Consider the following 14,173-nt stretch of genomic DNA (forward strand, 5'->3'; position numbering starts at 1 on the left):
GGTGGGAGGGGCCGGACCAAGGTTCGAGCAAGGCGCTGTATTCTGTTGTAAAAACTACATTTTCCCCGCAGTTCAATCTTTGACTTTTCTTGGAGTTTAAACAACAAGTTGGAAACACAATTATGCTAAAGATTGCGCTGAGCTCCCAGTCTCTTCGGAGTCGCTGTGTCTTTCTCAGATCTTTAAGAGTTCTGCACAGACCATGGACACATTATCCAGGATTATCTGCAGCGAGGCGGTGAGTTACATCAAGTATCATGCAATACATGACAAATAAGAATTATGTTGAGTCGAGACCACTTTAGTTTATAATTAAAGTCCATATGGCTGCAGAGGCCACTTATACTGGATACCCCGTTTTTTAAACGTATTCCTTAAAAACATATGAACTTCCTCCGTTGGTCAGTCACGTTTTGATTATGTAACAACAGCGTGGAAAAGATCACATGATTGATTAAAGGTATTTTCTACAAAACTATCCCATGTTCAGTATTTCACAATCTCGACTGCATTATATTTAACTGCTATTTCTCTGCTGCGTTTGTGTGCACATAATGTTCGGATAAAAACTGCTTTGACAGGCGGAAGGAATGGGAGGAGACTAAAGAGACCCTTGTAGAGTGTTGTGAGGTCCAACACATGAGGCTGTATAGGCCTGTATGTATTTACATATATAGATATAGATCTATATAGATCTATATATATATATATATATATATATATATATATATATAGATATAAATCTATATAGATCTATACATATATAAATAGATATAGATCTATATATATATAGATCTATATAGATCTATATAGATCTATATATATATAGATCTATATAGATCTATATAGATCTATATCTATATATATATATATATATATATATATATATATATATATATATCTACAGTGTATGTATGTATATATATCTATATAGATATATATATATATAGATATATCTATAGATATATCTATATAGATATATATATATATATATCGATATAGATATAGATATAGATATACAGTTGTGGTCAAAAGTTTACATACACTTGTAAAGAACATAATGTCATGGCTCTCTTGAGTTTCCAGTTATTTCTACAACTCTGATTTTTCTCTGATAGAGTGATTGGAACAGATACTTCTTTGTCACAAAAAACATTCATGAAGTTTGGTTCTTTCATGACTTTATTATGGGTTAACAGAAAAAGTGACAAAATCTGCTGGGTCAAAAATATACATACAGCAACATGAATTAGCAATTTTGGTGACTTAGAAAGTTGTGTCAATGAAATGAGCTTCATAGCATGGCCTCTTAACTTCTTGTGAGTGATTATGAGTGACTACAGCTGGTGACTTCTCTGAGGCCATTTAAATAGGGCTCATTGGCTACAAACGCCCACAAACGCTACAATGGGAAAGTCAAAGGAGCTCAGCATGGATCTGAAAAAGCGAATCATTGATTGAACAAGTCAGGAAAGTCACTTGGAGCCATTTCAAAGCAGCTGCAGGTCCCAAGAGCAACAGTGCAAACAATTGTTTGTAAGTGTAAAGTGCATGGCACTGTTTTGTCACTGCCACGATCAGGAAGAAAACGCAAGCTATCAGCTGCCGCTGAGAGAAAATTGGTTAGGAGGGTGAAGAGTCAACCGAGAACCACCAAAAAGCAGATCTGCCAAGAATTAGAAGCTGCTGGAACACAGGTGTCAGTGTCCACAGTCAAGCGTGTTTTGCATCTCCATGGACTGAGAGGCTGCCGTGCAAGAAGGAAGCCCTTGCTCCAAAAGCGGCACCTTAAGGCTCGACTGAAGTTTGCTGCTGATCACATGGACAAAGATAAGACCTTCTGGAGGAAAGTTCTGTGGTCAGACGAAACAAAAATCGCGCTGTTTGGCCACAATGCCCAGCAATATGTTTGGAGGAGAAAAGGTGAGGCCTTTAACCCCAAGAACACCATGCCTACCGTCAAGCACGGTGGTGGTAGTATTATGCTGTGGGGCTGTTTTGCTGCCAATGGAACTGGTGCTTTACAGAGAGTAAATGGAATAATGAAGGAGGATTACCTTCAAATTCTTCAAGATAACCTAAAATCATCAGCCCGAAGGTTGGGTCTTGGGCGCAGTTGGGTGTTCCAACAGGACAATGACCCCAAACACACATCAAAAGTGGTAATGGAATGGCTAAATCAGGCTAGAATTAGGGTTTTAGAATGGCCTTCCCAAAGTCCTGACTTAAAGTCCCATTGAGAACATGTGGACAATGCTGAAGAAACAAGTCCATGTCAGAAAGCCATCAAATTTAACTGAACTGCACCAATTCTGTCAAGAGTGGTCAAAGATTCAACGAGAAGCTTGCCAGAAGCTTGTGGATGGCTACCAAAAGCGCCTAATTGAAGTGAAAATGGCCAAGGGACATGTAACCAAATATTAGCACTGCTGTATGTATATTTTTGACCCAGCAGATTTGATCACTTTTTCTGTTAACCCGTAATAGTCATGAAAGAACCAAACTTCATGAATGTTTTTTGTGACAAAGAAGTATCTGTTCCAATCACTCTATCAGAGAAAAATCAGAGTTGTAGAAATAACGGGGAAACTCAAGAGAGCCATGACATTATGTTCTTTACAAGTGTATGTAAACTTTTGACCACAACTGTAGATATAGATCTATAGATATAGATCTATAGATAGAAAACAGAAGGGACCCAGGAGAGAGCCTTGAGGTACTCTACACTGCTACAGTATGCTGTAGTTTTCCTGCCTTTGCACACATATTTTGAAGTTTTATATGACTTGTGCCAACCGATGGGCTGCCACTGTCTGAATGCATCTAACTCCTGTTTTCCTGCAGTGGCATTCATGTGGAGTCTTCACCCGTCATCCCGACACTCACCACCAGCTACGCCCACGGCACTTCTTCCATATCTCTGCTCCACAGCACCGTTGGAGAGTCCCTGCTGCAGACTGTGGAGCGCTGGCCCGACCGAGAGGCCGTGATCTTCGTACAAGACGGAGTCCGCAAGACCTTTGCACAGCTTCAGCAGGATGTGAGTCTTTACCTGAAAGTATACTGTATGTGTCCGGTCAGCCCCAACTGATCAATGTCAATCTGGCACTATAAAGATTGGTTGAGGTTGGACGTTGGAAAGCCTACAAGCAAACCTATACATTGCAGCAATGTTTGCATGTTTTTTTTTTACGAATGGTTCAAAACTTTAAACTTGGCTCTTGAAGCTAAACATGAAAGTCCTGGGAGGAACATTATTTAAGTTTCTTATTCTGTAGCTTCTGACTGTTGGTGTTTAACAATTTTGTACTCTGTGAATCCAGAAAGTAGCGTCCTGGATTAGCTATTGTTGGTAACCCACATATTGCTGTACAACCCATATAAAGTGAGAGAAAGTTATGGTCTCCGCCTGGCTTCACCTTCTCTACCTGCACCTGGACAATGGAAACGCAATCTGCTAAATGATTAACATTCTAGTTGGAATTGAACCTTAAACCTCATTTTACCACCTAACTAACTACCCTGTTCCTCTCTGTTTGTGGAAGGTGAAAGCAAGACTTTCCATGCCTGAATGAATAAAAACTGATAGAATTAGTTGTTGAACTGTGAACAAAATAACAAATACACATTGTGGTGTTCTGGTTAAGTTCACTTGTCAGTCAAGCTTTAGACCAGCAGTGAGGGATTTTTTTTTGGGGGGGGGGGGGGGGTTTGCATAAAGTATCAGATCTCTGACAAGGAAACTAAACATTTTTGATTTTGAGGAGGCTTTAATTAATAATATCCATGTTTTCTAAACCCAAATCCTTAATCCCATTTATTGGAAGAGTCCTTTTATTTACATCTTTACTTAATCGTGTCCTTTGATTGAAATTATATAATTATTTTAGGGGAATGTCATAATATAAATCAAATGTAATTTAAAAGATTAAGGATTTTTACGCATTTCATCTGATCCCATGAAGCTCCATCGATCAAAGGGTTCCATAAGCCTGGACGAACCCGGAGAGGCAAAAATGTAGGCCAAAAGAATGATAGTAGTATTAATAATAATACCTTGCTGCTGCTCATTAAGCTCTTTAAAAGCAACCTAGAAGAGTATATCAACATTTTTTTATTTTTTTTAGCAACAAGAGCTGGATATTGGCAGGTTGACAGTCAGAGGACTCTTGTTTAAAGACATAAATTCAAACTGAACTTGTAAACGTGTGGTCAGGGTGACAAATACCATGTCACCCTGTCCCCGGTGGAAACACCCCTGTCAGTAATTAACTTGTTAACAACTCATTCTATACATAGTTAGATAATCATTACTCCGTCCCACAGCTGAAAATAACACACATATACTTTTACTACCTTTTGGTTTTGTAATTTTCTTTCTGACTATTTTATAATTGTCTTTTATAATGAACAAACAACAAAGAAAGAAAGAAAAATAATCTGTATTTTATTACTTTACAAAAAGCCCAACTGTCTTCAGACATGATTTATTGTCCTCAGACATATTATATATTGTATTGCTGACTGTATTTATGTCAGTGTCTGCTGTAGGTTAAAGGAATATTGGAGCTTTCAGTGTGACGTTTTTTCACAGGAATGCAATGACACGTAAAACAAAGTGCTGCTTGAGAGTCACCTGCATGTACAGTCCTGTTCAGTCTGTAAACTTTCACCCACTGAACATTCCACACAGTCAAAGTGGAATCACAGTTTGGTGTCATTAACCTGCACGAAGAGTAACGATAAACAGCGCTCAGATATCAGCTGTCAGATGAAACCTGATAAATGAGCTCTGCTGTATTATTATTATTATTATTATTATTTATATGCTAAATACAAGAAGTTACTTTGCATCTACTGAAGATTTAAAGTCCATAGTGTTTCTATTATTTTTTTATTATTATTAATAATAATTAATGATATTTTTGCATTGCTGTGCGTTATCTCTGTCTTCCCTCATTACCATTTAATGATCTCATCTTTAACCGCTTATCCGGGATCGGGTCGCGGGGGCAACAGCTCCAGCAGGGGACCCCAAACTTCCCTTTCCCGGGCCACATCAGCCAGCTCTGACTGGGGGATTAATGATGTGAAAGATTATTTTCTTTCATATTGCAGAACATCAGAACCGTTTTGAGAAAAAGGTCATGCTATAGGGGATATTAGTACACTTAATATGTTTGTCCTCACAATCTATGTAAGGAATAAAACGTTTCTTAAAAAAGGTGGTTGTTTGTATCTAAACATGTCTGAACTTAGTGCATGTGGAGGAGTTAGACTTTGCTCTGAACAAGTAGCTTCAGGTGACAAAGTGAAAAGATGAAAACTGACTTAAAAAACAGACTCAGATATTCAATTATAATTTTTTTTTCTGGAATAAAAGCGATTTGTCAGATGATGTGGCACAACAAATTCATTTTAAGAGACAAAAAATTATAACATACAGTATATATTACATCTATCGAACTATCTATAAATATTTATTGGTAATCTAGTAACATAATATTTTTGGTTTCTATTAATATTAGAGCTACTGAGAGGAACTTTGATCTTGTGTTGATTCTGGTGGTCCCTCTGGAGTAGTGATTCTGAGCACCAGAGTTCCTTTAGAAAACCTCTCATTTTACTGCAGCAGGGTCTGACAGTCTGCCCCTCTCAGTCCTGGTTCTCCCGTTGCCTCCCTTCCCTCCAGCGGGTCCAGCAATACGTCCTGGGTCTCCAGCAGCGTGGTGTCGGTGTTGGCTCCCAGAGAGGAGAAGCTCTGCTCCTGGAGGAGGAGGCTAGCATGATATTGATTCCATTATTTGACTCTTTATTTACATTATTTGTATGTTGCCTTTTATTGTGCGCCCACTGACAAACTGTCCAGCGTCAGTAGGAAGACTCTGATAACTGCTGCTACTGTGCTTTCCTTTATTTGTTAGGTTGGAGGGGTTTCGCTTGAAGGAAACACTGTATGCTGGAATTGTGTCACCTTCTTTTCAACAAACATGTTAAACCTGTTCATGTGTCTGGCATGTCTCCGTAGGTGGATCAGGCTGCAGCAGGGCTGCTGGCACTTGGACTGCAGAAAGGAGACCGCCTTGGCATGTGGGGACCCAACACTTATGAATGGATCCTGTTCCAGTTCGCCACAGCCAGAGCTGGTATCATACTGGTGAGTCAAAGCTATACGGCGCAGCCATAGAGCTCCATTAAAAACACATCAAAGAGCCTCAGTGTTGCACTGGGTGACATGTTCCTTCCTAGTCCCCAACACATGCACTATTTCCTCCTGTTTGTTTGAAAAAAACTACATATTATTATTATTATTAATACAATATAGTAAATCTATCTTGAAAATAAAGAAGTTCAGTAGTTTATATTTGTGGTTCACAGGTTACACAGTGGAGAAGTAAGACTTATTTTTGCCACTTTTTCTGATAAGTTTTCCTGAAAAAAATGTAATAAAAAGATTTCAAAATAAAGGTAGAGAGCAATTGAAACTTTAGAACTACATATTAGTAACCAAATGCAGTGCAAACTACAGTGAAAATAACAGGGCTAACCAAACTTTAACTAAAGTCATATTGGTGAAAACAACAAACATTAACAGGAATAAAGTTGAAGTTGAACAAACTGCTGACACACATCTTGTCAGCAACAATAAATTTCCTCCTGATTGAGTAAAGTTAGTTCAGTGAACAGCTGTTTTCAGCAAATTACTGAGCCTTTAAAAAAAAAAAAAAAAAATATATATATATATATATATATATATATATATATATATATATATATATATATATATATATATATATATATATATATATATATATATATATATATATATATATATATATATATATATATATATATATATATATATATATATATATATATATATAATTTTTTTTTATTTATATCTCTATCTCTTCTGATAAGTTTTCGTCAGAAAAATAAAAGGATTTAAAATAGATAATTAAAGCAATTGTAAGATAATTAATACATTTTCATAACCAAGTGCTCTTGCTGACAATCAATTACAGTGATAATAGCTACACAAAGTGGAGGGTAATGAAGCTTTGGGGCTCTTTTAACTGAAAATGTGTTGGTGAAACAGCCATTAACGGAGATAAACTCGTACGCATCTCATCAGCAGTTTGTGTTTTACAAACTTTTTTCACTTTGTCTGTTGTCCAAATTTTTAATCTGTCAACTTTCCGTGTCTTTTCCATCATGAGCAGCTGTTTATGGTTTTAACCCTCAACAGGTGTCTGTGAACCCGGCGTACCAGGTGCAGGAGGTGGAGTACGCATTGCGGAAGGTGGGTGACTTTTACTCACCTGTTTTGTTTTTTTATTGTTGAGACACACTGAGACATTACATCACATTGAGATGGGTCCTCTGTTCACAGACTGGCTGTAAAGCTGTAGTGTGCCCCATAAAGTTCAAGACTCAGAAGTACAGTGACATGCTGAAGCAGTTATGTCCAGAGATCGAGTCGTCCACGCCAGGGGACATCAGGAGCGCCAGGTACAGCTGCTTGGTGCTCACCTGTCATCCTCACCGCTCTGAACTCTTTCACTGTTCTGTATGTTTGAGTCACGGAGCTGCTGCAAATGATCAACTGTCTGATCAACTGTCTGATTTCTACACAGATTTCCACCTGCTCCAAGCAATCAGCAGAATAACATACAAACATTTAAAGAAACATCTTCGTGGTCACCCTCCAGAAACCATCACATAGCAGCATCAAGGAAACACATCTGTTACCGTCTTGCAAACACACACACACACACACACACACACACACACATATTCCACATCAAAAAATGTCTGCCTGAGAATGTGTGCAGGCAGTCAGCTGCTGTGTGGATCACAAGTTACATGATACAAGCTTATGATGGCTTGTTTCAAAACAAGTTATGAAACCGTTTACTTATAAGAATATAAAATACTCATAAGAATATCAAGTTTCCATTACACAAACAGCAAGATACATTTGAGCATTTACGCTAAGACAAATGTGAAGGTCTACTGAGTTCAAAGCAAAAGTACAAGGAAATGTTCAATTACAGGAGACACAAAACAACTACAAGGAGACACAACATGACCACAAACAGACACACAATGATTACAAAGACACAAATAATGTTTATTTTTGGGCCTTTTTCTGAGAATTTTTATTTTTTCTTAAAATTAAGAAAGAAAACCATTGAAAAATAACAAATACATATTTTTAACCAAATGCACTTGATGGCAATCAATGACAATGAAAATAGCTACAAAAAAAATAAAAACGTATTTGAGACATCTACTCGCGTAGATGTCAACTTCATTGAGTCAAAGCTGCTGAATATTAAAGTGTAACTTGAAGCTCTTTTGTTTTCAGAACATGACCCCCCACATTTCGTTGTTTGCCCCCCCCCCCCCCCCTCAGACTCCCAGACCTCCGCTCTGTGATCCTCCTGGATAGTCGACAACCAGGAATGTTCCACATTGAGGACGTGATGCAGGCCGGCAGCAGCCAGTACATGCAGCAGCTTCAGGACCTGCAGAAGCGGCTCTCCTTTGACGACCCGATAAACATCCAGTTCACTTCGGTAATCGTTGCTAAATCCTGCTGACCTTAAAGGGACAGTTTGGAATGTTTTGATGTGGGTTTGTATGAGGTGTAGAGACCGGACGGTTTTCAGCTTATCGGCCTTTACCGGTGACCGGCAGGTCAGTTTAGTATTTCCAGTCTTAGCCTATCAGTCACCCCTACACACTGTGTCCATCCATATCTATGGCTTTCTAAATGTGGTAATTTATTTCTGTAATCATGTGTTACCAGGGAACCACAGGGGCTCCAAAAGGTGCCACTTTGTCTCATCACAACATCGTCAACAACGCCTACTTTGTGGGGAAGAGACTGGGATACACCTGGAGAGTGAGTCTTTAAGATTTAGATTTAGAGAGCTCACTAGTTGTGAAGTGAGTTTGAGGGTGGTATGGTATCAATTAAACTAAATTGATGATACATTAGATCCAAAAAAGACCAAAAGCAACAGTATTAACATTAACATATTATGGTAATCAGTAGAATGTTAAATAAATACACCCACCTTGAAGAAACGATTAGTTCAGCGATATATAAAGGTGGTTAACAGGCCTCCACAATGGGATGGTTGACTGGTGCTGTTGTTACAACCTGGACATGAATGTTTTCAAATCTAAAACTGAAGTTCCCACCACTGAGCATTTAACTGAGGTGGACAGACTCACATTCCTCTGAAAAACGATCTCCTCCTTTTTTACATGGAATGACACCTTGATCTGCAGTGTTACAGAGCTTTGTGACTCAGCAGAGGAAGCAGTTGGACAGAATGGTCTGCTCCGCCTCAAAAATAAACAGCTGCAAACTCACGCCCATCTCTGATATCTACGAGACCTAAAAATAACTTTGAGTAGGCCTACCGGGGCTCAGGCCCACTCAAAGAGACACAAACCAACCAAGAAGAGACTGACTTGTGTAACAACAGACACACAGATATGTATGTTTTATCCGTAAGGCATAGAACATGTGCATATACAATAGGTACTTGTTATCCATCACACAGAAAAAGGGGATATGTGTGCAGGCAGTCAGCTGCTGTATGGATCACAAGTTACATGATGCAAGCTTATGATAGCTTGTTTCAAAACAAGTTATGAAACCGTTTACTTATAAGAATATAAAATACTCATAAGAATATCAAGTTTCCATTACACAAACGGCAAGATACATTTGAGCATTTACGCTAAGACAAATGTGAAGGTCTACTGAGTTCAAAGCAAAAGTACAAGGAAATGTTCAATTACAGGAGACACAAAACAACTACAAGGAGACAAAACAACTACAAAGAGACTCAAAATGACCACAAAGAGACACACAATGACTACAAAGAGACACAAATAATGTTTATTTTTGGGCCTTTTTCTGAGAATTTAAATTTTTTCTTAAAATTAAGAAAGAAAATAATTGAAAAATAACAAATACATATTTTTAACCAAATGCACTTGATGACAATCAATGACAATGAAAATAGCTACAAAAAAGTTTGTTCACCTACATTGTCTTTTCTGTCTTTGTCTTTTGTTGAAGTCCCCAACAAATGCACTATTTCCCCTGTTTGATTAAGAGTGTGTGTGTGTGTGTGTGTGTGTGTGTGTGTGTGTGTGTGTGTGTGTGTGTGTGTGTGTGTGTGTGTGTGTGTGTGTGTGTGTGTGTGTGTGTGTGTGTGTGTGTGTGTGTGTGTGTGTGTGTGTGTGTGTGTGTGTGAACATGAAACAATATTTTCACCCTTTTGTCTCCTGGTTTTGTCCCACAGCCTGACATTCGTGTCTGTCTTCCTGTGCCTCTGTACCACTGCTTCGGCTCTGTGGGTGGAGGGTTGTGTGTGGCCGTGCATGGCATTTCCACCATCTTTCCCTCTGCTGGGTACAATGGAAAGGCCAACTTAGAAGCTCTGGAGAGCGAAAGGTAATGTCAGAAACATCAGCAATCCTTTGGCCAAGTCCGTAAAATGTAGTCTCAGAAAGACCGTTTGAAACCTGTTCAATAGAAAGCTGTTTGAACTTTAATATCCTGTTAAAAAAAGGATTAAATGTGCTAAGAGTCTAATCCCCAGTAATTATGGAGCCTCATGGTACCTTGGGGGATTTAATTCACATTGAATAACCAAATCTGAAGGAATTCAGTCTTAATTAAGCTGTAGGAAGGTTTGAACTGTGCAAACTGGTTTTCACACGTCACTGATTAATTCAAACACAAAGTGCAAATATTAAGCAGTTGTGCATAAATGGACGTATATGTATTTTATTTAGACAGAATTAAAATGTATGGATCTGTCTTCACTATCACTTCCTTAAAATGATGCAGTGGACCTTTATGCTGGAGAAATATTGGGGCAAAGGTTCCAACGTTGAGTGCAAAGGTGTGGTGATCCTCTGATCGGATGGACTCTCCCTGAGTTGGATCAGATTTCACGCGTTTTGTTGGTCGGTGAAAAAGAGACGCGACTAATAATTTCTAAGCAGGTGGCAGAACTCTTCTGATTGTGGGTCATATTCAGAAAAATATCAGGAGTCACGAGCCGAACAAAAGCAAATGTGAAGTTTTGAACCAAAGAAAATCAGTGTTTCTAGAGCAGAAAACCAAATGTGTGTCAGAAATGAAATTTTCTGTGGAAATAACTACTCAACACTATTTTGAAATTAATTCATTACGTTGAATGTCTAACACAGTGCATGGCCTAAATGCCCACTGAAGACATAAACCCCACTGACCCCCGCCACTGTATCAACAGTCAGTATTCTTTCAGCCGTGTTTGTGCTAAGCTAACCAGCTGCAGGCTGTAGCTGTAGTAGAATATTGACTTTTCTTATCTAACTCTCTGCAAATAGACATACGTATCAAAAAATGTCAAAACTGTGCCTTTGACCTAAATTACACAGCGCCATGATGACAGAGAAGAAGAGCGTCCCGTCACCACAAACAGACTCTTTCAGTTTAAAGTTTCACTTTAATGCATTTTTTCAAAATAAAGTAATTTTTTTTTTTTTTTTTTTTTTTTACAGTAAATGGAAGTGAATTAGAAAGAAACTAATCAAAGCATTCGGGCACATTATGTAGAGGGTCTCCTTAACTGCACTGTTGCTTTAGTTTTTTACTTTTGAAGTTGAGAGCCTTTATTGCCTCAAATAATGTTTTTGAGTTTGAATTGAAAAATAAAGACATACCCATAAGTTTTGCGGTTTTATTTATGCAAGTGAAGATTATGCATTCTGATATTTTTTTTCTCTCTCAGGTGCACCTTCATCTACGGCACCCCCACCATGTTTGTGGATATGGTCAGCCGGCAGGAAGTGACTAAATATGACTTGTCGTCAGTCCAGGCGGGTGAGAAAACGATTGATATTCTGCTTTTATGTAAAAGAAAGGGCCTTTTCAATGATATGAAGCCTTTTTTTTCCTGTCTAAAGTTAGTTTTTGTCTGAGAATATTTCCATTAAACGTTCTCAGGTCACATGCTCTTCTATTTGTTTGTGTAACTGTAGGCGTCATGGGAGGCTCCCCGTGTCCTCCAGACCTCGTGAAGAAAGTCATTTCTGTGATGGGCATCAAGGAAATAACAGTGAGTCGATATACAGACACAGAATATTATTGTCGTTATAGTTTAGTTTACAAAATGATGCAGTTCCACTTCCACACACCAGGGGGAGACACATCCTTAGAGAAACGTCTGTTAGATTTAGCAACCGCATGAATATTTAGTTTCAGTAGAGGCAGTAAAGTAAATAAGTATATATGTAAGATAAAAAGGAGACTTGATTTTGTAAAAGGTTTATTGAATGTGAACACCTGCCACCACTTCCAAAAGTCAAGGAAATATAAAGATATTGAATATACGTATAGATATGAGAACAGGCAGTAACCCTCCCTGCTGAAATTCTTCACTTTTTCTTTACAATTTAAATCAGTGAAGTGTTTCAGAAAATGTTTAGACTGTTATTAAGATTTTGCATTAAAGTAAAGACAGAATAACACAACGTATACATCTAGTAATAGATTAACTTCTTCTTATCAAAAAAACAACCAAATCCAGTTTCATAGATGCTAAAAGAAAGCAGATTGTAGATTGATTCACCTAATAAGCCGACCCTCATCTTCAAAGTCTTATTGTCTTTTAAGCGTCTTCTTCAACTGATTGTTTTTTTTTTTGTGGTTTGGAAGATGCGTTTCTCTGCCTTTTTATCGTTTTTGGAGCCATTGTTTATTCATTTTTTATACAGGTAAACACCAAAATACAGGAGGCTTCATGTCCAGTATATTAGAGCTGCGCTAGTAATTATTGTCTTTATTAATAGTGGATCACATAAGTGTGTGGAGAGAGTTCCTTTCAACTTTTTGTATGAATTAAACAAACAAGATATGACATGTTAATTAGTGAGCTTTTAAGGTGCTGATGGGAGTATTTGTAACAGTTGGACAGAGCCAGGCTAGCTGTTTCCCTTCGTTTCCAGTCATTATGCTAAGCTAAGCTACCGTCCGTAGCTGGAGCGGTATTGATCTCTCTAAGAATATTTCCTTTAATCAAAACATTGAAACATTTTATTGACCATCATCTTCATAACGTTCAGACTGTTTGTATTCATGACTTATCCTGAAGATCCTGAATGCACCATGAAAAGACAACATGTCCCTTCATTTACTCAAATGCGTCCTGTATTCTGGTGGTTACCTGAATGTCTTCGTCTTTGATGTAAATAGATGATAATCAAAAGAGAAAAGTTATGTCTGAGGTCCATGAAGCTCTTGATGTGTTTGGGGAGACAGACAGAGCAAGTGTGTATACATGAATGTGTTTTAAACTAGTGACATTATTTGGCGGATGAATAGATGGACAGTCTTGAAGTAGCGTTGCTTTTCGTTGCATGTGTAGCCAGTAACCTGGACAGGCTCCTCCTTCGGCGTCTTCTGTAGGGAAAGACACAAAATCAGCAGCCAAATTAAACAAATTCTGCCATCCAACCCGGAGACTACCATGACCTGGACTCGGTGTACTGGACCCCAGGGCCAATATGGAAAAGTTTAGACTGTGGTTCAGAAAGAGAGAGAGAAAATAAAATTATTCAAAGCCGACTGTGCGTCGGCCCAAAACCAACTCCAACCTCGTGCGGTAGCGTCTGAATCCAATGTCGCATTGTACAGAAGTGCAGCTGAAAACCTTCACAACAAACCACCGCAGGAGGGACTCAAATAGTGACGAACAAAACTGAACCTCCAGGTTCCAAAACATTTAACTGAACTCACATTTATAATGAAGGTCCAGTTCCACATTTGAATGCTACGTTTCACAAACGACGGTTTCTCTCACATGTTGCTGATTTGTGGGTAAAGCCGCCATTTTTACACTTCCTGTTCCCTCGTCTCAGAGTCGATGAGTTTTCTGAATGTGTTTTTGGTTAGATGTCTGAAGTAATGTGGTAAACACAAGCTGAAGATATTTGAATGTTTAGTTCTCTGATATAAAATAGGTCAGTAAACATCCCTCTGGTGAATGTCGAAGCTTTTAAAAAAGTACTTTATTGTGAAACTGAATCCTTGGCAGTTTTGTAAACAAATGTGGTAACTGTCTTTAGGTGAAGCAGTGTTATGTGTATTTTAAAG

General features: G+C 38.3%; 2 protein-coding genes across 3 annotated transcripts in view; one reads left to right on the top strand and one right to left on the bottom strand.

The window, feature by feature from the left end:
- The window catches only part of acsf2 (acyl-CoA synthetase family member 2), a 26,330-nt gene continuing 12,157 nt past the window's right edge, over positions 1 to 14,173 (top strand). Inside the window, exons 1-10 of the mRNA XM_068736730.1 lie at positions 1 to 238; positions 2,845 to 3,040; positions 6,029 to 6,157; positions 7,250 to 7,303; positions 7,394 to 7,512; positions 8,420 to 8,582; positions 8,816 to 8,911; positions 10,332 to 10,483; positions 11,811 to 11,902; positions 12,061 to 12,137. Coding sequence (XP_068592831.1) covers positions 123 to 238; positions 2,845 to 3,040; positions 6,029 to 6,157; positions 7,250 to 7,303; positions 7,394 to 7,512; positions 8,420 to 8,582; positions 8,816 to 8,911; positions 10,332 to 10,483; positions 11,811 to 11,902; positions 12,061 to 12,137 — 1,194 coding nt within the window. The 5' untranslated portion in view covers positions 1 to 122. The remainder of the gene's footprint in view (positions 239 to 2,844; positions 3,041 to 6,028; positions 6,158 to 7,249; positions 7,304 to 7,393; positions 7,513 to 8,419; positions 8,583 to 8,815; positions 8,912 to 10,331; positions 10,484 to 11,810; positions 11,903 to 12,060; positions 12,138 to 14,173) is intronic.
- Positions 12,371 to 14,173, bottom strand: part of chad (chondroadherin) — a 6,783-nt gene continuing 4,980 nt past the window's right edge. Inside the window, exon 4 of one of the 2 annotated variants that reach the window (XM_068736732.1) lies at positions 12,371 to 13,477. The gene's annotated coding sequence lies outside the window, so the exon portion shown is untranslated. Of the gene's footprint in view, positions 13,481 to 14,173 lie in introns of both variants that reach the window. The other variant, XM_068736731.1, reaches the window with a different exon arrangement.

The sequence above is a fragment of the Cebidichthys violaceus genome, unplaced genomic scaffold, assembly GCF_023349555.1.
Source record: "Cebidichthys violaceus isolate CVI_PGR_0920_01 unplaced genomic scaffold, fCebVio1.0.p SCAF_72, whole genome shotgun sequence".
Classification (NCBI taxonomy): Eukaryota; Metazoa; Chordata; class Actinopteri; order Perciformes; family Stichaeidae; genus Cebidichthys; species Cebidichthys violaceus.